Source organism: Salmo salar, chromosome ssa05, assembly GCF_905237065.1.
Source record: "Salmo salar chromosome ssa05, Ssal_v3.1, whole genome shotgun sequence".
NCBI classification, from domain to species: domain Eukaryota; kingdom Metazoa; phylum Chordata; class Actinopteri; order Salmoniformes; family Salmonidae; genus Salmo; species Salmo salar.
Genome location: NC_059446.1, coordinates 6711049 through 6736712, shown reverse-complemented (window position 1 = coordinate 6736712; position 25664 = coordinate 6711049). Strand labels below are relative to the sequence as shown.

The following is a 25664-nucleotide window of genomic DNA, read 5'->3' as shown; positions in this document are numbered from 1 at the left end:
TATTCCCTGTTGTGAGTGGTTCCGTCGTTGTTAGGCTCTATATCCCCTGTTGTGAGTGGTTCCGTCGTTGTTAGGCTCTATATTCCCCCTGTTGTGAGTGGTTCCGTCGTTGTTAGGCTCTATATTCCTGTTGTGAGTGGGTCCGTCGTTGTTAGGCTCTATATTCCTGTTGTGAGTGGTTCCGTCGTTGTTAGGCTCTAGATCCCCTGCTGTGAGTGGTTCCGTCGTTGTTAGGCTCTAGATCCCCTGCTGTGAGTGGTTCCGTCGTTGTTAGGCTCTATATTCCCTGTTGTGAGTGGTTCCGTCGTTGTTAGGCTCTATATCCCCTGTTGTGAGTGGTTCCGTCGTTGTTAGGCTCTATATTCCCTGTTGTGAGTGGTTCCGTCGTTGTTAGGCTCTATATTCCCTGTTGTGAGTGGTTCCGTCGTTGTTAGGCTCTATATTCCCTGTTGTGAGTGGTTCCGTCGTTGTTAGGCTCTATATTCCCTGTTGTGAGTGGTTCCGTCGTTGTTAGGCTCTATATCCCCTGTTGTGAGTGGTCCGTCGTTGTTAGGCTCTATATTCCCCCTGTTGTGAGTGGTTCCGTCGTTGTTAGGCTCTATATTCCCTGTTGTGAGTGGTTCCGTCGATGTTAGGCTCTATATTCCTGTTGTGAGTGGTTCCGTCGTTGTTAGGCTCTATATCCCCTGTTGTGAGTGGTTCCGTCGTTGTTAGGCTCTATATCCCCTGCTGTGAGTGGTTCCGTCGTTGTTAGGCTCTATATCCCCTGTTGTGAGTGGTTCCGTCATTGTTAGGCTCTATATTCCCCCTGTTGTGAGTGGTTCCGTCGTTGTTAGGCTCTATATTCCCTGTTGTGAGTGGTTCCGTCGTTGTTAGGCTCTATATCCCCTGTTGTGAGTGGTTCCGTCGTTGTTAGGCTCTATATCCCCTGTTGTGAGTGGTTCCGTCGTTGTTAGGCTCTATATTCCCTGTTGTGAGTGGGTCCGTCGTTGTTAGGCTCTATATTCCCTGCTGTGAGTGGTTCCGTCGTTGTTAGGCTCTATATTCCTGTTGTGAGTGGTTCCGTCGTTGTTAGGCTCTATATTCCTGTTGTGAGTGGTTCCGTCGTTGTTAGGCTCTATATTCCCTGTTGTGAGTGGTTCCGTCGTTGTTAGGCTCTATATTCCCTGTTGTGAGTGGTTCCGTCGTTGTTAGGCTCTATATCCCCTGTTGTGAGTGGTTCCGTCGTTGTTAGGCTCTATATCCCCTGTTGTGAGTGGTTCCGTCGTTGTTAGGCTCTATATTCCCTGTTGTGAGTGGTTCCGTCGTTGTTAGGCTCTATATTCCCTGTTGTGAGTGGTTCCGTCGTTGTTAGGCTCTATATGCTCTGTTGTGAGTGGTTCCGTCGTTGTTAGGCTCTATATTCCCTGTTGTGAGTGGTTCCGTCGTTGTTAGGCTCTATATTACCCCTGTTGTGAGTGGTTCCGTCGTTGTTAGGCTCTATATTCCCCCTGTTGTGAGTGGTTCTATATTCCTGTTGTGAGTGCAAAGGCATAGGTTTCCCTTGAACAGTGGGGGGACAACAACATTTACTTCCTAGTGATTCTGAGGGAGGGGGGGGGGCACTGACATTGCAAAGATCCAATCAATCCCAATGTCCTTTGTGAATATGTGCTACTGTGAATCTGCATCCCAAATATACATCATATTCTCTATTCATTGCACCCATATGTAGTTCACTAAATAGGGAATAGGTTGCCATTTGGGACAGAGACTGTGTACATGCAATTACACCCCACCATATCCTGTTGACAGTTTTTTTCATTTGTTCCTCAGGTCGTTTCAAGATGCTTTTTTTTTAAAATATTTTTTTTGCTGCAATTGTGCATCTCGCATAATCACGAACAGCAGGACCATCTGTTGTTGGCTTGCCGACATACCTTAGCAGATTATTTTAATGCTGTTTTCTTGTATCTGAATAACGCATCACTGTATTAACAAAATGATAATCATCTGACTATAAGGTCTGTGTTGTAAGTAGTAGGTCCATGTGTTATGTGGAATCATCTGACTGCTAAAGGAGGTTTGTAATCTTTCCAGAAAAGATAATGGGAATAGAAAACATCATAACAAAATATCAACACATTATTATATCCTGAGAATAAAAAAAAGTAAGATTATACTCTCAAGATAAAGATTTACAGTACGACCATAGGCTACAGTGCAGTTTTATTCCTGGATTATGAAAAGGCTAAAACCTGCCTGGTGCTGTAGTAGGGTCACTTAAGCACGGTATGGTCGAGAGAATAACGGAGAGAAAATAAGCAGCATCTACTGTTTGTCCCAAATGGCATCCTTATTCCCTATATAGTGCACTACTTTTGACCACAGGCCTATGGGCCCTGGTCAAAAGTAGTGCACTATATAGGGAATAGGGTGTCATTTGGGACACACACCTACTGTCACAAATAGTGTTGTGTTGGAAATGGCCCTCCAGAGAAAGCATGATTCTGATAATGTGTTTTTCTATCTTGTAGAATCAGGGCCAGACACCAGAGAAGTCCTTCAGCTCAGTCGCATCTACTTGTCCCCATAAGGTAAGCTCTTCCTAGACCTATACAGGATACAGTATATTACTGTATATAAACCTATACAGGATACAGTATATTACTGTATATAAACCTATACAGGATACAGTATATTACTCTATATAAACTTATACAGGATACAATATATTACTGTATATAAACCTATACAGGATACAATATATTACTGTATATAAACCTATACAGGATACAGTATATTACTCTATATAAACTTATACAGGATACAATATATTACTGTATACAAACCTATACAGGATACAATATATTACTGTATATAAACCTATACAGGATACAGTATATTACTGTATATAAACCTATACAGGATACAATATATTACTCTATATAAACCTATACAGGACACAATATATTACTGTATATAAACCTATACAGGATACAATATATTACTGTATATAAACCTATACAGGATACAGTACATTACTGTGTATAAACCTATACAGGATACAGTATATTACTCTATATAGACCTATACAGGACACAATATATTACTGTATATAAACCTATACAGGATACAATATATTACTCTATATAGACCTATACAGGACACAATATATTACTGTATATAAACCTATACAGGATACAGTATATTACTCTATATCAGTGGCGGTCAGTGCTGTTTAAGATGAGGGAGGACCATTATTTTTTGCATGAGCATGGCCTTATTTCTATTACAGCATATTGGATGACTGTCATTCATATTCCATTCACCCAGTTCAATGTAACATTGAAAGGTTTAGGCTACTACATGATACTCAAATTTTGCCTGTACCCATCATGAGGTTGATACAACCTAGCCTATGAATGAAAGTTTACGACGTCGCTGCACACAGGTCGAGAGACACATTTGAGGAGACAGACAGTGAGTGACATTCAATACCTCCTTGCACATTCTTGCCTGCATCTAGCTTATTTAGGGTGTAATCATTAGTCCAACAGTTGCAAACGAGAGTTTCTTTTGGAAAAATTCAGGTATGTTTATACCTGTTTTGTTCCGTTTGCTTCCGTTTAAGAAACGTTTTTCAACGAACCGGCGCAATGAATACACCCCTGATCACGCGTAAACACAGTTCACACTCATAACAGCCACGTTATATTCCTTCTCTTCCCTTCGCTTGTGGACTTCAATGTACAAAACATCAGCTTTATGCGACCAGGCGAAAAAAAACTTTCCAATCCAAACCTCTACAAACAGCCTACATCGTTGTCACCATATTAGCTAAAGTAACGTTAATGTACAGTCAGTAAGCAGTTACACAGGTGGGCCCGGTGGCAATAAATTAGTAATACCACAAGCTTACCTTGACATGGAAGAGTTCTGGTGTTGTGTTGGAAAGCATCTCTCTGTTTGAGCAGTGTAGGCTAAACTAGCTTGCTGTATATGCTAGCTAAGTAAGTGAAACTGAAAGTAAAAAAAAAAAAAGATGAAATCTCTCTCTCTATTTCTCTCTTCCTTCTCCTTCATTTAGGAAAACATTTATTTGTTCAAAACTATAGAACTATTATCTTTCTCTCTCTTTGAGTGAACAACTCACCACATTTTATACACTGCAGTGCTAGCTAGCATTAGTTTATGCTTTCAGTGTTATATTAATTCTCTGATCATTTGATTGGGTTGACAACATGTCAGTTCATGCTGCAAGAGCTCTGATAGGTTGGAGGACGTCCTCCGGAAGTTGTCATAATTGTAAGTCTATGGAAGGGGGTGAGAACCATGAGCCTCCTATGTTTTGTATTGAAGTCAATGTACCAAGAGGAGGACGGAAGCTAGCTGTCCTCCAGCTACACCATCATGCTATCCTACAGAGTGCTGTTGAGGCTACTGTAGACCTTTGCAAAATAGTGTGTTTGAATTAGTTATTTGGTGACATGTGACTATATTTAGTATAGTTTTATCTGAACATTTTTACTTTTTAAATGTTTTACCATTTTAATTTGAATTTGAATTGTATTCACTGAGGAGGATTGTCCTCCTCTTCCTCCTCTGAGGAGCCTCCACTGCTCTATATAGACCAATAGAATACAGTAAATTACTCTATATAAACCTATACAGGATACACTATATTACTCTATATAAACCTATACAGGATACAGTATATTACTCTAAATAAAAGTATGTAGGATTCAGTATATTACTCTATATAAACCTATGCAGCATAGAGTATATTTCACGATATAAACGTATACAAGATACAGTATATTACTGTATATAGACCTATACAGGATACAATATATTACTCTATATAAACCTATACAGGTCATAGTATATTACTCTATATAAACCTATACAGGATACAATATATTACTCTATATATACCTATACAGGTCATAGTATATTACTCTATATAAACCTATACAGGATACAGTATATTACTCTATATATAAACCTATACAGGTCATAGTATATTGCTCTAAATAAACCTATACAGGATACAGTATTTTACTCTATATAAACCTATACAGGATACAGTATATTACTCTATATAAACCTCTACAGTATACAGTATATTACTCTATATATACATAGTATACAGGATACAGTATATTACTCTATATAAACCTCTACAGTATACAGTATATTACTCTATATATACATAGTATACAGGATACAGTATATTACTCGATATATATAAACCTATACAGGATACAGTATATTACTCTATATTAACCTATACAGGATACAGTATATTTTGTCTACATACTTCTATATGTATATTGTAAAGCTGGATTTCTGTTGTTCGCTGATGGATGTTTAACTAATACAATGTAAAATCATATTCTTCCTGTTAAATTGTGTTAATGACACCCACACTCGTTATTTTGTTGCAATTAAGAATTACTCCTCACACTAAACAAATGTAAATTAGAATTAGCATATATCTGACATGATATGAGAATGTGAAATGTATTCAAATAATTTTCCCACTAGGCTATGATGAGTAAAAAATCCACCATCCTCCAGGCTTATTCAAGTAATCATCACACAGTTAGTGTAAACTAACTTTACACTTGACTCATGCCACTGCTTCTACTTGTGAACGCGATAATGTGCGATGTAGTGAAATCTTCTCACGTCTTCCAGTTCACTTAAGAAAAAAGTGTCAAAATGCACATGTCCTTTTATGGTTGAATGGCACGGTCAAGAGTTATAAAAAAAAAAAAAAAAAAACACTCCAGTCAAGAATAAGTCGTGTTAAAAAAGAAACTCAGTTGAGAGGGCAGTCTGACAGCCTGTCATCGTGTGGCCAGCTGAAACTACACCTCTTTTCAGCCTAAAAACTACAATCTGGAATTGGAAAACAACTAAATTGTGGCTCGCCACTTGTTTCGGTATACAGCTGAGAGACGGGGCTAGGGAAATGTACAACCTCTCATATTCATAGACAACACTCTAGATGCAATGACTGACACTCCGATGTATAGATTTAACAATATTCTGAAGCTATGCACTATTCCTTTTTATGTTGTAAACAATGGAGAAAAACCCCTAATATTCTGGGTTATGATAAAGTTACTGACAGTTGTGATACACTCACAAGGCACTTATAATTTATATTCTTCAAGAATATCAATGGCAAAAAAAAAAAAAATCTCAAATTGAAATGACCAATGAACAGCTAGGTTCCCAAATCCCAGACTGCACCTTTAATGCTCGGACAGCTTTCTAAAGTGACTCTTGTGCCATTGAAAGCTGCCGACTGGATGCTATATCGTCGCGTGTCTGACTGCGTTTGACAGTAAATAATACAACACGATACTGTCCCTGTCATTGGGAAATAATGAGCGAGGCAATCGGCTTTGTCCTGAGTCAGTCGACACAAAAACAACACTGAAAGCACCGCCACGTCCTTCACATGGTCTTGAACTGTAACCGCTCATAGTGAGATCACCTCTAATCAGACGAGCTCAGCGATATTGATGTCATTGGGTCGCATCCCAAATGGTACCCTATTCCCTCTGTAGTGCACTACTGTTGACTATATAGGGGAAAGGGGGTCATTTGAGACAGACATTATGTGAAAGTCTATGGCCACTATTTAAGGAATAGGGTGCCATGGGCCTAGGTCAAATGTAGTGCATTATATAGGGAATAGGGTGCCATGGGCCTTGGTCAAATGTAGTGCATTATATAGGGAATAGGGTGCCATGGGCCTAGGTCAAATGTAGTGCATTATATAGGGAATAGGGTGCCATGGGCCTTGGTCAAATGTAGTGCATTATATAGGGAATAGGGTGCCATGGGCCTAGGTCAAATGTAGTGCATTATATAGCGAATAGGGTGCCATGGGCCTAGGTCAAATGTAGTGCATTATATAGGGAATAGGGTGCCATGGGCCTTGGTCAAATGTAGTGCATTATATAGGGAATAGGGTGCCATGGGCCTTGGTCAAATGTAGTGCATTATATAGGGAATAGGGTGCCATGGGCCTTGGTCAAATGTAGTGCATTATATAGGGAATAGGGTGCCATGGGCCTTGGTCAAATGTAGTGCATTATATAGGGAATAGGGTGCCATGGGCCTTGGTCAAATGTAGTGCATTATATAGGGAATAGGGTGCCATGGGCCTTGGTCAAATGTAGTGCATTATATAGGGAATAGGGTGCCATGGGCCTTGGTCAAATGTAGTGCATTATATAGGGAATAGGGTGCCATGGGCCTTGGTCAAATGTAGTGCACTATTAGGGAAGAGGGTGCCATTTCAGATGCAAACTAAGTCACATTGGCATATCACCAGGAATAATCTGCATGCATATACTGTCCTTGAGATTTTAGGAAGTGTTTGCAATGTCCCATGTCACCTCTCTCATCAGCCATCTCTCCTTGAAACAGCTGATCTGGACTGATGTAAAAGAATGAAGCAACGAACGCCACTTTGACTGCTATACCAGTGGAACACATGTTCACGTCTCGTCCACCCACATTATTCTCCATGATCCGGATACACAGGGCAATACACACAGAGCAGAGAGAGAACACAGGGCCAGCAGGGTAATATACTGTCACTCAGCTACATTACACACAGAGCAGAGAGAACACAGGGCCAGCAGGGTAATATACTGTCACTCAGCTACATTACACACAGAGCAGAGAGAGAACACAGGGCCAGCAGGGTAATATACTGTCACTCAGCTACATTACACACAGAGCAGAGAGAGAACACAGGGCCAGCAGGGTAATATACTGTCACTCAGCTACATTACACACAGAGCAGAGAGAACACAGGGCCAGCAGGGTAATATACTGTCACCCAGCTACATTACACACAGAGCAGAGAGAGAACGCAGGGCCAGCAGGGCAATATACTGTCACTCAGCTACATTACACACAGAGCAGAGAGAGAACACAGGGCCAGCAGGGTAATATACTGTCACTCAGCTACATTACACACAGAGCAGAGAGAGAACACAGGGCCAGCAGGGTAATATACTGTCACTCAGCTACATTACACACAGAGCAGAGAGAGAACACAGGGCCAGCAGGGTAATATACTGTCACTCAGCTACATTACACACAGAGCAGAGAGAGAACACAGGGCCAGCAGGGTAATATACTGTCACTCAGCTACATTACACACAGAGCAGAGAGAGAACACAGGGCCAGCAGGGTAATATACTGTCACTCAGCTACATTACACACAGAGCAGAGAGAGAACACAGGGCCAGCAGGGTAATATACTGTCACTCAGCTACATTACACACAGAGCAGAGAGAGAACACAGGGCCAGCAGGGTAATATACTGTCACTCAGCTACATTACACACAGAGCAGAGAGAGAACACAGGGCCAGCAGGGCAATATACTGTCACTCAGCTACATTACACACAGAGCAGAGAGAGAACACAGGGCCAGCAGGGTAATATACTGTCACTCAGCTACATTACACACAGAGCAGAGAGAGAACACAGGGCCAGCAGGGTAATATACTGTCACTCAGCTACATTACACACAGAGCAGAGAGAGAACACAGGGCCAGCAGGGTAATATACTGTCACTCAGCTACATTACACACAGAGCAGAGAGAGAACACAGGGCCAGCAGGGTAATATACTGTCACTCAGCTACATTACACACAGAGCAGAGAGAGAACACAGGGCCAGCAGGGTAATATACTGTCACCCAGCTACATTACACACAGAGCAGAGAGAGAACGCAGGGCCAGCAGGGCAATATACTGTCACTCAGCTACATTACACACAGAGCAGAGAGAGAACACAGGGCCAGCAGGGTAATATACTGTCACTCAGCTACATTACACACAGAGCAGAGAGAGAACACAGGGCCAGCAGGGTAATATACTGTCACTCAGCTACATTACACACAGAGCAGAGAGAGAACACAGGGCCAGTAGGGTAATATACTGTCACTCAGCTACATTACACACAGAGCAGAGAGAGAACACAGGGCCAGCAGGGTAATATACTGTCACTCAGCTACATTACACACAGAGCAGAGAGAGAACACAGGGCCAGCAGGGTAATATACTGTCACTCAGCTACATTACACACAGAGCAGAGAGAGAACACAGGGCCAGCAGGGTAATATACTGTCACTCAGCTACATTACACACAGAGCAGAGAGAGAACACAGGGCCAGCAGGGTAATATACTGTCACTCAGCTACATTACACACAGAGCAGAGAGAGAACACAGGGCCAGCAGGGCAATATACTGTCACTCAGCTACATTACACACAGAGCAAAGAGAGAACACAGGGCCAGCAGGGTAATATACTGTCACTCAGCTACATTACACACAGAGCAGAGAGAGAACACAGGGCCAGCAGGGTAATATACTGTCACTCAGCTACATTACACACAGAGCAGAGAGAGAACACAGGGCCAGTAGGGTAATATACTGTCACTCAGCTACATTACACACAGAGCAGAGAGAGAACACAGGGCCAGCAGGGTAATATACTGTCACTCAGCTACATTACACACAGAGCAGAGAGAGAACACAGGGCCAGCAGGGTAATATACTGTCACTCAGCTACATTACACACAGAGCAGAGAGAGAACACAGGGCCAGCAGGGTAATATACTGTCACTCAGCTACATTACACACAGAGCAGAGAGAGAACACAGGGCCAGCAGGGTAATATACTGTCACTCAGCTACATTACACACAGAGCAGAGAGAGAACACAGGGCCAGCAGGGCAATATACTGTCACTCAGCTACATTACACACAGAGCAGAGAGAGAACACAGGGCCAGCAGGGTAATATACTGTCACTCAGCTACATTACAAACAGAGCAGAGAGAACACAGGGCCAGCAGGGTAATATACTGTCACTCAGCTACATTACACACAGAGCAGAGAGAACACAGAGCCAGCAGGGTAATATACTGTCACTCAGCTTCATTACACACAGAGCAGAGAGAGAACACAGGGCCAGCAGGGTAATATACTGTCACTCAGCTACATTACACACAGAGCAGAGAGAGAACACAGGGCCAGCAGGGTAATATACTGTCACTCAGCTACATTACACACAGAGCAGAGAGAGAACACAGGGCCAGCAGGGTAATATACTGTCACTCAGCTACATTACACACAGAGCAGAGAGAGAACACAGGGCCAGCAGGGTAATATACTGTCACTCAGCTACATTACACACAGAGCAGAGAGAACACAGGGCCAGCAGGGTAATATACTGTCACTCAGCTACATTAAACACAGAGCAGAGAGAGAACACAGGGCCAGCAGGGTAATATACTGTCACTCAGCTACATTACACACAGAGCAGAGAGAGAACACAGGGCCAGCAGGGTAATATACTGTCACTCAGCTACATTACACACAGAGCAGAGAGAGAACACAGGGCCAGCAGGGCAATATACTGTCACTCAGCTACATTACACACAGAGCAGAGAGAGAACACAGGGCCAGCAGGGTAATATACTGTCACTCAGCTACATTACACACAGAGCAGAGAGAGAACACAGGGCCAGCAGGGTAATATACTGTCACTCAGCTACATTACACACAGAGCAGAGAGAACACAGGGCCAGCAGGGTAATATACTGTCACTCAGCTACATTACACACAGAGCAGAGAGAGAACACAGGGCCAGCAGGGTAATATACTGTCACTCAGCTACATTACACACAGAGCGAGAGAGAACACAGAGCCAGCAGGGTAATATACTGACACTCACCTACATTACACACAGAGCAGAGAGAGAACACAGGGCCAGCAGGGTAATATACTGTCACTCAGCTACATTACACACAGAGCAGAGAGAGAACACAGGGCCAGCAGGGCAATATACTGTCACTCAGCTACATTACACACAGAGCAGAGAGAGAACACAGAGCCAGCAGGGTAATATACTGTCACTCAGCTACATTACACACAGAGCAGAGAGAGAACACAGGGCCAGCAGGGTAATATACTGTCACTCAGCTACATTATACACAGAGCAGAGAGAGAACACAGGGCCAGCAGGGTAATATACTGTCACTCAGCTACATTACACACAGAGCAGAGAGAGAACACAGGGCCAGCAGGGCAATATACTGTCACTCAGCTACATTACACACAGAGCAGAGAGAGAACACAGGGCCAGCAGGGTAATATACTGTCACTCAGCTACATTACAAACAGAGCAGAGAGAACACAGGGCCAGCAGGGTAATATACTGTCACTCAGCTACATTACACACAGAGCAGAGAGAGAACACAGAGCCAGCAGGGTAATATACTGTCACTCAGCTACATTACACACAGAGCAGAGAGAACACAGAGCCAGCAGGGTAATATACTGTCACTCAGCTACATTACACACAGAGCAGAGAGAGAACACAGGGCCAGCAGGGTAATATACTGTCACTCAGCTACATTACACACAGAGCAGAGAGAGAACACAGGGCCAGCAGGGTAATATACTGTCACTCAGCTACATTACACACAGAGCAGAGAGAACACAGGGCCAGCAGGGTAATATACTGTCACTCAGCTACATTACACACAGAGCAGAGAGAGAACACAGAGCCAGCAGGGTAATATACTGTCACTCAGCTACATTACACACAGAGCAGAGAGAACACAGAGCCAGCAGGGTAATATACTGTCACTCAGCTTCATTACACACAGAGCAGAGAGAGAACACAGGGCCAGCAGGGTAATATACTGTCACTCAGCTACATTACACACAGAGCAGAGAGAGAACACAGGGCCAGCAGGGTAATATACTGTCACTCAGCTACATTACACACAGAGCAGAGAGAGAACACAGGGCCAGCAGGGTAATATACTGTCACTCAGCTACATTACACACAGAGCAGAGAGAGAACACAGGGCCAGCAGGGTAATATACTGTCACTCAGCTACATTACACACAGAGCAGAGAGAACACAGGGCCAGCAGGGTAATATACTGTCACTCAGCTACATTACACACAGAGCAGAGAGAGAACACAGGGCCAGCAGGGCAATATACTGTCACTCAGCTACATTACACACAGAGCAGAGAGAGAACACAGGGCCAGCAGGGTAATATACTGTCACTCAGCTACATTACACACAGAGCAGAGAGAGAACACAGGGCCAGCAGGGTAATATACTGTCACTCAGCTACATTACACACAGAGCAGAGAGAGAACACAGGGCCAGCAGGGTAATATACTGTCACTCAGCTACATTACACACAGAGCAGAGAGAACACAGGGCCAGCAGGGTAATATACTGTCACTCAGCTACATTACACACAGAGCAGAGAGAACACAGGGCCAGCAGGGTAATATACTGTCACTCAGCTACATTATACACAGAGCAGAGAGAACACAGGGCCAGCAGGGTAATATACTGTCACTCAGCTACATTACACACAGAGCGAGAGAGAACACAGAGCCAGCAGGGTAATATACTGACACTCACCTACATTACACACAGAGCAGAGAGAGAACACAGGGCCAGTAGGGTAATATACTGTCACTCAGCTACATTACACACAGAGCAGAGAGAGAACACAGGGCCAGCAGGGTAATATACTGTCACTCAGCTACATTACACACAGAGCAGAGAGAGAACACAGGGCCAGCAGGGCAATATACTGTCACTCAGCTACATTATACACAGAGCAGAGAGAGAACACAGGGCCAGCAGGGTAATATACTGTCACTCAGCTACATTACACACAGAGCAGAGAGAACACAGGGCCAGCAGGGTAATATACTGTCACTCAGCTACATTACACACAGAGCAGAGAGAGAACACAGGGCCAGCAGGGTAATATACTGTCACTCAGCTACATTACACACAGAGCAGAGAGAGAACACAGGGCCAGCAGGGTAATATACTGTCACTCAGCTACATTACACACAGAGCAGAGAGAGAACACAGGGCCAGCAGGGTAATATACTGTCACTCAGCTACATTACACACAGAGCAGAGAGAACACAGGGCCAGCAGGGTAATATACTGTCACTCAGCTACATTATACACAGAGCAGAGAGAACACAGGGCCAGCAGGGTAATATACTGTCACTCAGCTACATTACACACAGAGCGAGAGAGAACACAGAGCCAGCAGGGTAATATACTGACACTCACCTACATTACACACAGAGCAGAGAGAGAACACAGGGCCAGTAGGGTAATATACTGTCACTCAGCTACATTACACACAGAGCAGAGAGAGAACACAGGGCCAGCAGGGTAATATACTGTCACTCAGCTACATTACACACAGAGCAGAGAGAGAACACAGGGCCAGCAGGGCAATATACAGTCACTCAGCTACATTACACACAGAGCAGAGAGAGAACACAGAGCCAGCAGGGTAATATACTGTCACTCAGCTACATTACACACAGAGCAGAGAGAGAACACAGGGCCAGCAGGGTAATATACTGTCACTCAGCTACATTATACACAGAGCAGAGAGAGAACACAGGGCCAGCAGGGTAATATACTGTCGCTCAGCTACATTACACACAGAGCAGAGAGAGAACACAGGGCCAGCAGGGTAATATACTGTCACTCAGCTACATTACACACAGAGCAGAGAGAACACAGGGCCAGCAGGGTAATATACTGTCACTCAGCTACATTACACACAGAGCAGAGAGAGAACACAGGGCCAGCAGGGTAATATACTGTCACTCAGCTACATTACACACAGAGCAGAGAGAGAACACAGGGCCAGCAGGGTAATATACTGTCACTCAGCTACATTACACACAGAGCAGAGAGAGAACACAGGGCCAGCAGGGTAATATACTGTCACTCAGCTACATTACACACAGAGCAGAGAGAGAACACAGGGCCAGCAGGGTAATATACTGTCACTCAGCTACATTACACACAGAGCAGAGAGAGAACACAGGGCCAGCAGGGCAATATACTGTCACTCAGCTACATTACACACAGAGCAGAGAGAGAACACAGGGCCAGCAGGGCAATATATTGTCACTCAGCTATGTTACACAAAGAGTATACAGAGTAGACTATCCTCTGGGGTCTGAACATTTTTAATCCTTTGTATTCCATTGACACACCCATGCATCAACCCACGTAACATAATAACAAAATCCCCATCAGAAATGTCAATTTAAGCTAGAGATATCAGGTGTTTTCCATTGACTGAGTCTAAATCCACCGGCATTCTGCATCTGCCATGGAAGGAGGCCGAGTCTTCTCTAAAAAATGTCTGTAGCACCGTCTGAGTCACGGGACTCGTTTCAAGTTGGCAATGCTGATGTGCCAATTTCTGTCTGTAGCAGCCGAACGGTTTGGCATACATATAATTAATGCCACTCTGGAAAGGGGAGTCTCTCGTGAATACGATGGTGTTCTCCGTTTTGCTCTACGACCCCCACAAGTGTCACAGGACTTGTCTGAAGGTAACCCATTCAAACGAATGGAAGCATGGAGGTAGTTTTGTGCCCCTCAAAATAAGGTGTTAAATATGAGTAAAACACAGGTTTACTACATTCCTGAGCGTTCTTATATCTCTTAGATATAGGACAGACACTTCAAAACCTTATTCCTTATGATTAATTGTTTTAGTGTATCAATACACCTAGTCATGACGAAGATACAGGTGTCTTTCCTAACTCAGTTGCCAGAGAGTAAGGAAACTGCTCAGGGATTTCACCATGAGGTCAATGGTGACTTTAAAACAGTTACAGAGTTTATGAATGTCTTATTAATTTATGTCTTATTCAATGCGATTCTATGGGCTATAGCATAATTTTTTTTTTCAAATATGTTTTTATATATATATATATATATTTAGACCTAAAGGAGTCCTAAAATTAAAAATCAAATAGCTACATGCCAACCGCCCCCACCCACCCCTCACCCCTCTGACTATCCTCTAAGGTCTGAACATTGTTAAACTACTGACTATCCTCTGGGGTCTGATCCTTATTAAACTACAATAATAACTCAAATTAAATGCATGGTCCCTCCACCAACCCACCCTCTCTTATTCAAACCCATTTCATCTTCTCTATTTGGTGTCTTCTTGCTAAAAATCTAAAAACTCACAGAGAGAATCAGTGAATAATTGAACGGTGAAACCCCTCCTCAGAGCGTGACAAGGGCGAGGGGTGAAGCTATAATATTTGTAGAAGAAATCATATTGTAAGACATTGCAAACAGCTGAAGAGGATTCTGAATAACACTATTTTAAGGATGTTTTTCTCCTTTCGGGCACAAAATATTCAATAATGAAATGACTCCCTATTTTGTACTACATCTTCAATAATGAAATGTCTCCATGTTCTGTGTATAGTGTAACAGCGGAGGCAGATAGCAGATGGTTGGTGTGATGGAAGGGGACTGGTTCATCCACCTCTCCCTGTATGGGGTTACATGCCTAACCCTATCACTGCCAGGTTCATGAAATTACAATGGCAAACAAAATCATTACACATCCCACCTTGTGAGACCATAACAGCATCACAAATAGCAACCTATTACACTTTATAGTGCACTTCTTTTGACCAGGTTCCCTAGGGCTCTGGTCAAAAGTAGTTCACTATAAAGGGAAAAGGGTCCCATTTGGGAAACATCACATGATGTCGTGCAGGGTTTTTTCTTTCTTTGAATAGCAAACATGATGTGTGGTCCTGGTATCCATGCTGCTGACACCTTATTTATCTAGCATGCTTGGTCAGTCCACTATGCAATATACGAGAGCATTATAGCTGTTTAGCATACAGTGGAGTAGTATCCTAGTATGAATTTATGCAATGTTCATGTGAAGTGCATTTTATAAAGTTTTTATTAAAGTTTACAACTTTACATCAAACTTTACATATTTTTACATCAGCTTTACAGATACCCGGCCTAAACCCCAAAGAACAAAACACATAGAGGCAGATGTTTATTCACCATACATAATCTCTGTATAACATGTCTATGTATAGACTGTTGTCAGGGTATTAATGCCAGGGAAACCTGCTGGTGAATTGGCATATCTTAAATAAAGATTCATACAGTTTAATAAAAATGCAATGCCTCCAGCAGCCAAACAATGGGGCTATTCACGCAGCAATTAGCTTTTTTACCGCGCTAAACTCAAGGGTTTGGGTTAGAGTTGAACTCAAAGCAGCGAGTCATAGGCGGACTGGGAGATACACATGCTCACACATGCACGGATGCACAAACACACACACACACACACACACACACACACACACACACACACACACACACACACACACACACACACACACACACACACACACACACACACACACACACACACACACACACAATTCATCTGAGATAAAGTTGATCCTGCAAGACAATCAGGAACAATCACAGCACCCTGCACCCTCTCCAAGGTTCCATTGTGGCACTCCGCGTTGCATTTGTGGACATCGTCAGACAAATATGTGCTATGACTTAAAAATAAAAAAATAAAACAATCTGAAAGGTTATTTGTGACCTCTGGGTCCGGTCCGGTGTAGCAGCTGTCACCAGTGTACACAGCATGTCCATATCAAAAGGCTGCCAGCTAGCCATGCCCGGAGAGAAGGATATATACATAGAAATAATGTGGAGACCAACTGGGCGATTTATTTATATTTCTGCGGTTCTGTTCTGGCTTATCTGCAGAACCTCCATGTGACATGGATCATTATATGTTGTGACAAGTCACAGACAATAACACTGGTATAGCTGGTGTACAGTGCCTTCACATCTCTTTACTTGTTCCACATTTTGTTGTGTTACAGCCTGTTTTTTTTTAACATTTATTAAATTGAGATGTTTTGTCACTACACACAATAACACATCATGTTAAAGTTAAATAAGGTTTTCCAAATTTTTACAAATTGATGGCAAGTCTAAATAAGTTCAGGAGTAAAACAAATTTAACAAGTCCCATAATAAGTTGCATTGACTCTCCCTGTGCAATAACAGTGTTAAATGTATTTTTTTCAATGACTACCTCATCTCTCTATGTCACGTCCTGACCAGTTAAAGGTTATTTGTTATGGTAGTTTGGTCAGGACGTGGCAGAGGGTATTTGTTTTATGTGGTTCGGGGTGGTGGTTTTGTAGAAGGGTATTTGATTTATGTATTCCGGGGGTTTTGGGCACTGTTCTATGTTTATGTATTTCTATGTTTAGTCTAGTTAGTTGTATTTCTATGTTTAGGTTAATGGGGGTTGGACTCTCAATTGGAGGCAGGTGCTTTCTCGTTGCCTCTGATTGGGAGTCCTATATATGGATAATTGTTTGGTGTAGTGTTTGTGGGAGATTGTTTCTTGTTTTGTGTGTGTGAGCTTTAAAAGACTGTTTTGTTGATCATTCGTTCTTTGTTTATTATTTTGGTGTTCACTTTATTTTATAAATAAATATCAAGATGAGCATCCACATTCCTGCTGCGTTTTGGTCCTCCATTCCAGACGACAACCGTGACACTACCCCACACATACAATTATCTGTAAGGTCCCTCAGTCAAGCAATGAATTTCAAACACAGATTCAACCGAAGACCAGGGAGGTTTCCCAATGCCTCATAAAGAAGGACACCTATTGGTAGATGTGTTAAAAAAAAAAAAAACAGACATTGAATATCCCTTTGAGCATGGTGAAGTAATGAATTACTCTTTCAAGGATTTCACCATGAGGCCAATGGTGACTTTAAAACAGTTACAGAGTTTATTGTCTGTCATCTGAGAAAACAGAGGATGGATCAATAACATCGTAGTTACGCAACAATACTAGCCTAATTGACAGAGTGAAAAGAAGGAAGCCTGTACAGAATAAAAATATTCCAAAATATGCATCCTGTTTGCAACAAGGCACTAAAGTCATACTGCAAAAAATGTCCGTAAGCAATTGTCCGTAAGCAATTAACTTTGTGTGTTATGTTTGGGCCAAATCTCAACACATTACTGAGTACCACTCTCCATGTTTTCAAGCATAGTGGTGGCTGCATCATGTTATGGGTTTGCTTGTAATTGTTAAGGACTGGGGAGTTTTTCAGGATAAAAACGAAACAGAATGGAGCTAAGCGCAGACAAACCCTAGAGGAACACCTGGTTTAGTCTGCTTTCCACTAGACACTGGGAGATTAATTCACCTTTCAGAATGACAATAACCTAAAATACAAGGACAAATCTACACTGGATTTGATTACCAAGAAGACAGTGAATGTTCCTGAGAGGCCTATTTACAGTTTTCACTTAAATATACTTGAAAATCTATGGCAAGACTTGAACATTGTTGTCTAGCATTGATCAACAAACCGTTTTACAAGAGCTTGAAGAATATTTTGAAAAGCTCTTAGATACTTACCCAGAAAGACTTGCAGCTGTAATCACTGCTAAAGGTAAGTCTACACACTATCGATTAGGGGTGTGATTACTTACGTAAATTAAGATATTTCTATATTTCATTTTCAATGAACTTGAAAACAATTCTAAAAGAATGTTTTAACTTTGTCATTATGGTGTATTTAATCCATTTTGAATTCAGGCTGTAACTCAACAAAATGTGGAATAAGTCAATTAGTTATGAATACTTTCTGAAGGTACTGTACATGTGATAGCAACAAGCAGACATTATGAGTCTGTGATGAATGCAGGGGACTGTAAAATATAATGACATTAAATGTACGTCTTACGCGCATTTACCTTCTGTCTAGAATTTCCCGGTAACTGCTTTGGAAACCAAAATGCAATTATAGACAATACTATACATCAGTGTTCCTCAAATTGTTTCCCCACCCGAGTGAAAAAGTTTGCCTGTTACAGATAAGGGGCAGGAACAAATGATCACACTGTAAGGAAAAAGAAAGCAAACCATTTTCTGTAAAATATATATATATATATGGAGAATGAAAAACAACATAGTTTATTATTCTTTGAAATTGATCACATTATGTCGTAGTGCATAGTCTGAATTTTGTTATCCACATAATGTAAAAACGGGGTTGGAATTGCATTAATTCACGGGCGCCCATGTGGTTAGTATTCTGAACGTGGTCTTCAAGCAGTGCTTTGCTCTCATAAAGTCCCTACTATAATGGTTTATGAGGTTGAGCCAATCCTCTGGAGGCCTGCTAGGCTGCCGGCTATCCTCCATTTTTAACTAAAGATGTCACCTCCCCAGTGCCATGAATCCCACAACAAAGGTTAATGATGATATCAATTGATAGGTGATGTATGATTCTAGCTAATAGTCTGAAGATATACACTGAGTGTACAAAACATTAAGAACACATGCTCTTTCCATGACATAGACTGATTAGGGGAATCCAGGTGATCCATTATCGATGTCACTTGTTAAATCCACTTCAATCAGTGTAGAGACGGGTTTAAAGAAGGATTTATAAGCCTTGAGACATGGATTGTGTATATGTGCCATTCAGAAGGTGAATGGGCAACACTAAAGTCCTTCAAACACCTTTTTTTTTAACATGGCAAGTAAGTTTAGAACAAATTCTTATTTTCAATGAGTGCCTAGGAACCGTACATTAACTGCCTTGTTCAGGGACAGAAAGGCCGATTTTTACAATGTCAGCTTGGGGAATCGATCATGCAACCTTTCGGTTACTAGTCCAATGCTCTAACCACTAGGCTACCCCACCTTTGAACGGGTTACGGTAGTAGGTGCCAGGCTACTACCAGTTTGAGTGTGTCAAGAACTGCAATGGTGCTGGGTTTTTCATGCTGTGTGTGTCAAGAATGGTCCACCACCCAAAGGACATCCAACCAACTCGACACAACTGTGGGAAGCATTGGAGTCAACATGGGCCAGCATCCCTTTGGAATGCATTCCACACCTTGTAGGGTCTATGCCACAACGAATTGAAGCTGTTCTGAGGGCGAAAGGGGTTGCAACTTAATATTAGGAAGGTCCTAATGTTTTGTACACTAGTGCATGATCTCCTCTCTTCTCTCATCTCCTCTTCTCTCCTCCTATCCCCTCTCCTTCCCCCCTCTCCTCTCCTCTTCCATACCATTCTGTATTCCTCTTTCTTCCCTCTGTTCAGTTAAACCAATCAGGGACTCAAGTGCCTTCCATCCAATCAATTACATCCCAAATCAGTGCAGACCCCTTTGATACAGAATCATTTGTCAAGTCACCGCTGATGGCTGAGTGCAGGTCCCACATAGTCAGAGGCTGTGTCCACCTGGAAATCTTTCTGCTCCAGTGTACTCTCCTGCCGCGCTCCATCCTATTAATGGAATGTCATTGTGTGCAGGATTTTACTTTAGCCTTGTCCCCTGGATGATGCCTGCATTAGCCTCTTACCCTCTTGAACAGACGTACTCCAGAAAGCACCATCACCTTCCAAAAGCATATCCGTTTAATCTAAACTGTACCAATGTTTCCACAATCTGTTACTGGCCTCTTGGCCAGTTTTCCTTCATAAAATAAGGGAGATTTCTTGGATAAATAAATATTACATGAATAAAAAATCAGAAGTAGCTTTTAATGGTTTATTTATGCTTCATACCATGATGTAATTATTCACCTTTAGTTTCCAATTGTTATGTAATTCTGTTGTTAATGACCTGAAGAGAGCCATAGCAAATCCTCATTGGTTAGCATTGGCATGTAGTGTAAGAGACTGACACTAAGTTGCCTAACTAACACCATTAAGGCCTGATGGACAGGGATCCAGTCCTTAGGTGATGTAACAAACACTGTTAAGGCCTGATGGACAGGGATCTAGTCCTCAGGTGATCTAACAAACACCGTTAACTTTTTAGGATAGGGGGCAGCATTCGGAATTTTGGATGAAAAGTGTGCCCAAAGTAAACTGCCTGCTGCTCAGGCCCAGAAGCTAGGATATGCATATCATTTGGATTTGGATAGAAAACACTCTAAAGTTTCCAAAACTGTTAAAATAATGTCTGTGAGTATAACAGAACTGAAATGGCAGGTAAAAACCTGAGGAAAATCCATCCAGGAAGTGCTATTATTTTGAAATGGGTGTTTTCCATTGAAAGCCTATACACCATATAAATGGTTATGACGCAGATTGCGTTCCCTATGGCTTCCACTAGCTGTGAACAGTCTTTAGACATTGTTTCAGGCCTTTATTCTGAAAAATGAGTGAGAATGAGCAGTTTCTTTGAGAAGCCAGTGGAAAGTCCCCAACCTGTTTGGTGCGCAATCCCGAGAGAGCGCCTTTAGTTGTTTTTCTTTTATAATGACGACGCTATTGTCCGGATAAAATATTATTGATTATTTAGGCTAAAAACAACCTGAGGATTGATTATAAACATCGTTTGACATGTTTCTACGAACTTTACGGATACTATTTGGAATTTTCGTCTGCCTCTTGTGACCGCATTTGAGCCATTGGATTACTGAACAAAACGGGCCAACAAAATTGAGGTTTTTGGATATAAAGAGGGACTTTATCGAACAATACGAACATTTATTGTGTAACTGGGAGTCTTCTGAGTGCAACCATACGAAGATCATCAAAGGTAAGTGATTAACTTTATTGCTATTTCTGACTTTCATGACTAGTCTTCTTGGCTGGTAACTGTATGTAATGTTTTGTCTGCTGAGCGCTGTCCTCAGATAATCGCATGGTTTGCTTTCGCTGTAAAGCCTTTTTGAAATCTGACACAGCGGCTGGATTAACAACAAGTTCAGCTATATTTTGATGTATTGCACTTGTGATTTCATGAAAGTTAAATATTTATAGTAATTTAATTTGAATTTGGCGCTATGCAATTTCACTGGAAGTTGTCGAGGTGGGACGCTAGCGTCCCACTGATCCATAAGGCCTGATGGACAGGGATCTGTCTTGATTTTTTTCCAAGATGGCGTAGCACTCAGACGTCTTTGTCTTTGTCCTGTCGTGTCCCTTGTATATATCTTTTTCTTTGCAGATCTTTTTTAAATATTTTCCTAAACCAAAACTTCTTTTTTCTAAAATATTTCTATTTACTTCGGATCTGGAATCCCTCAGCAGTCAGCAAACCACTGCTAGCGGTCATCAGCTAACCTTGAGCTCGGAAAGCTCTCACCAGTTCGTACAACGTGACTCAAACCAGAGCATAACAGACCTATTTTTTTCTCTCCATATCCTCGGATTCCTACCACAAACTCTGAACATTTTCATCTGGATCTTTGCAACTAGCTAACCGCAATCCCGGGTGACTACTCCTGGCTAGCGTTTCCATCACGGTGTAAGCACCAATTAGCCTGAAGCCAGGCCGGCCAGGGCTCCTATGCTACCACCGAAGCCCATTCCTGGGCTACAATATCCGGACCCCTTCTACTGCCGGTACGGGGCACGGAACCCCGCCAATCCTCTACGACTGGAATACCGACATAATCTGCCCGAGGATTCCAACAGGCCCCTCAGGCGCGACGTCCGCTGAAGACCCATTCTGCTAACCACGGCCTGCTAGCTACCTAGAGCTACTTGGAACCCTACTAATCCACGACTGGTCTATCGACGTCACCGCACGAAGAGGCAAAAACAGACTTACCTCCATCACGACGTCCCCCAAAGGCTCTTCTGCTAACTTGCTAGCCCCTGTCTGCTAACTGCTAGCTTGCTAGCCCCGGTCTGTTAGCTGCTGGCGTAGAGGCCTGATGGACTGGGATCTAGGCCTCAGGTGATCTTCAGTAAAAACATTCTAAAACTAAAATCCACTTTCACCAGAGTCTAGTTATGAAACTTCTTAGCCATTAATGTATAAATGAATGCATTAATCATACAGTACATGTACTAAATTCATGAACACTGTCTTACTTTAAAAATACAAATGTTTCTCTCTTTGTATTATCCAGTTTTATTCCTCTGTTTTTTTCCTCCCATTATAAATCAATGTGATTCAATATGTATGAGATGCCACAGACGCCAGGTGTCTGTTCTTGGTGCTCCAGACAAGCTCTCTGTTGTGCTTGCTATACCTTCCTCGCAATCACACTTCACATGAACATTGCATAACCGGTAGCTCTCACAGACAGTACAAAGACAACCAAAAATAAATGTCTTAATACTTTCAAAATGGCACTGAACCAGTAGCCTACCAAAAAAGTACACAGATTATCAACAAACCCGGGTCTGTTCCTTAAAAATGTCACTTAAAGTGAATCGTTAGCATCCAATGGTATTTCCCAAAAACATTGCTGCACTAAAACTGATACAGCAGAAATTCTTAATTGAGGCATACAAAAAACAGGTCAAATAAAATAAATCAATTTAGTCTACCATGTGACAGATGTCCCTAGAGGTAGCCCTTGTTATTACAGTATTATTACCCTCATTATTACAGTATTATTAGCCACATTATTACAGCATTATTACCCTCAATATTACAGTATTATTACCCTCATTATTACAGTAGTATTACCCTCGTTATTGCAGTATTATTACCCTTGTTATTACAGTGTTATTACCAGTATTTTTATCATCATTTCTATATTTAAAACGAGCAGCAAAGAAAGAACTAAAGTAACCTTCTTTGTCTCCCTCTAGTCTTTTATATCTTATGTATCTCTTAAAGCCTCTTCAGTGGAAATGATGAATCATTAATACCCTTGCATTTAACACCCAAATCAAAGCCATTCATTAAAAGACAGAATTACAAGGAAATTATTATAGATGTGAGGCAGCTTTGGGGCAGTATGGCTCTGAAACCATTCATTGAAGTCAAGAAGAAGACAAGGTCCCTTGAAAAAGTGGTATGACATTTGATAAAGTATATATGTAACCTCTATATGTTACTAGTGTTAATCTTATTGATAATGAGTTGCCCGGCCACTCCCATAAGCCTAAAAGCAAATGAATGCATCTCGCCTTCATCTAACCTCTCCGTCCCTTCACTGTCATCCTTGATGCTATTATTCATTCAGTATCCTGTGCCAAGTCGAGATATCATTTGTGAACTGCTCTTAGACACATTTCATCACTGGGAGACAGGATTGAAATATAGATAGCGTAGGTAAAAGCCTTGTTTGTTACCATATTTCATGGTGGTTGTAGGGGTCATAATTGTCATGGTTTGGCTTATTACAAGGAATTTATGATGTTTGAAATCCCATGACGGGCTCCTTCAGAAGGGAAATATCAAACTGAAAGAGCAGACGAAATGTCATTAGTATGATAATCATTAAGAGGATTTAACTGTTCCAGGAAGAAAGATGAGGTTATGTGCAGCTTGAAATACAGTACTTCCTTCTCTCTCTGCATATATCATTTGTGGTATACATCCCTACCAAGGGATTGTAAGTCAGTCTGCATGCTGAAAATGAGAGATAAAAATATACAGATACAAAATTAAACATTTAACATAAACACTAGATGACCACCTTATAATCATTATAGTCACAGTCTGCCATCTACACCTGATATTGCCTTTATTTGTCATTATTAACATGTCCATCAGAAGAAGGGGATATGTCCCAGGTGGATGAAAAGGCCAAGGACTACATGTTAAGGAGGCGAGGGATAGATCCCCACTGGAATGAGTGGGTACATGTTACTGTATGGATACTACACGGCTGTGCACTTAGCAGAACCTGGTGCGCTGTGAGAGCATAAGTTAATGTGTATCTCCACAGCCGGGAAACGCTTGGAGAAGGAAGACCATGGGAGATGTCTCCTGAAGCTACAAAGATATTACTTCACTGAATAAAAACATCAACGCAACATGCAACAGTTACAGTTTATATAAGGAAATCAGTCAATTAAAATCAATTCATTAGGCCCTAACCTATGGATTTCACTAGACTTGGAATACAGATATGAATCTGTAAAAAAGGTAGGGGCTTGGATCAGAAACCAGTCAGTATCTGGTGTGACCACAATTTGCTTCATGCAGCATAGTTTATCAGGCTGTTGATTGTGTCATGTGGAATGTTGTCCCACTATTTTTGTCTCATCTGACCAGAGTACCTTCTTCCATATGTTTGGGGAGTCTCCCACATGCCTTTTGCCGAACACCAAACATGTTTGCTTATTTTTTTTTAAGCAATTACTTTTTTTCTGGCCACTCTTCCGTAAAGCCCAGCTCTGTGGAGTGTACGGCTTAAAGTGGTCCTATGGACAGATACTCCAATCTCCGCTGTGGGGCTTTGCAGCTCCTTCAGGGTTATCTTTGGTCTCTTTGTTGCCTCTCTGATTAATGCCCTACTTGCATGGTCTGTGAGTTTTGGTTGGCGGCCCTCTCTTGGCAGGTTTGTTGTGGTATCATTATCTTTTAATTTTTTAATAATGGATTTAATGGTGCTCTGTGGGATGTTCAAAGTTTCTGATATTTTTTATAACCCAACCCTGATCTGTACCTCTCCACAATGTTGTCCCTGAACTGTTTGGAGAGCTCCTTGGTCTTCATGGTGCCGCTTGCTTGGTGGTGCCCCTTGCTTCGTGGTGTGGCAGACTCTGGGGCCTTTCAGAACAGGTGTATATATACTGAGATCATGTGACAGATAATGCGACACTTAGAATGCACGAAGGTGGACTTTATTTTAATAATTATGTGACTTCTGAAGGTAGTTGGTTGCACCAGATCTTATTTAGGGGCTTCATAGCAAAGGGGGTGAATACATATGCACACATCACTTTCATGTTTTTTCTTTTGAAACAAGTTGTTTTGTTTTATTTCCCTTCACCAATTTGGAC

The 25664-nt window shown here is 41.9% G+C and overlaps 1 protein-coding gene across 1 annotated transcript in view; it reads left to right on the top strand.

The window, feature by feature from the left end:
- Positions 1-25664, top strand: part of LOC106604166 (protocadherin-11 X-linked) — a 258929-nt gene that overhangs the window by 111383 nt on the left and 121882 nt on the right. Inside the window, exon 4 of the mRNA XM_014198585.2 lies at positions 2517-2576. Coding sequence (XP_014054060.1) covers positions 2517-2576 — 60 coding nt within the window. The remainder of the gene's footprint in view (positions 1-2516; positions 2577-25664) is intronic.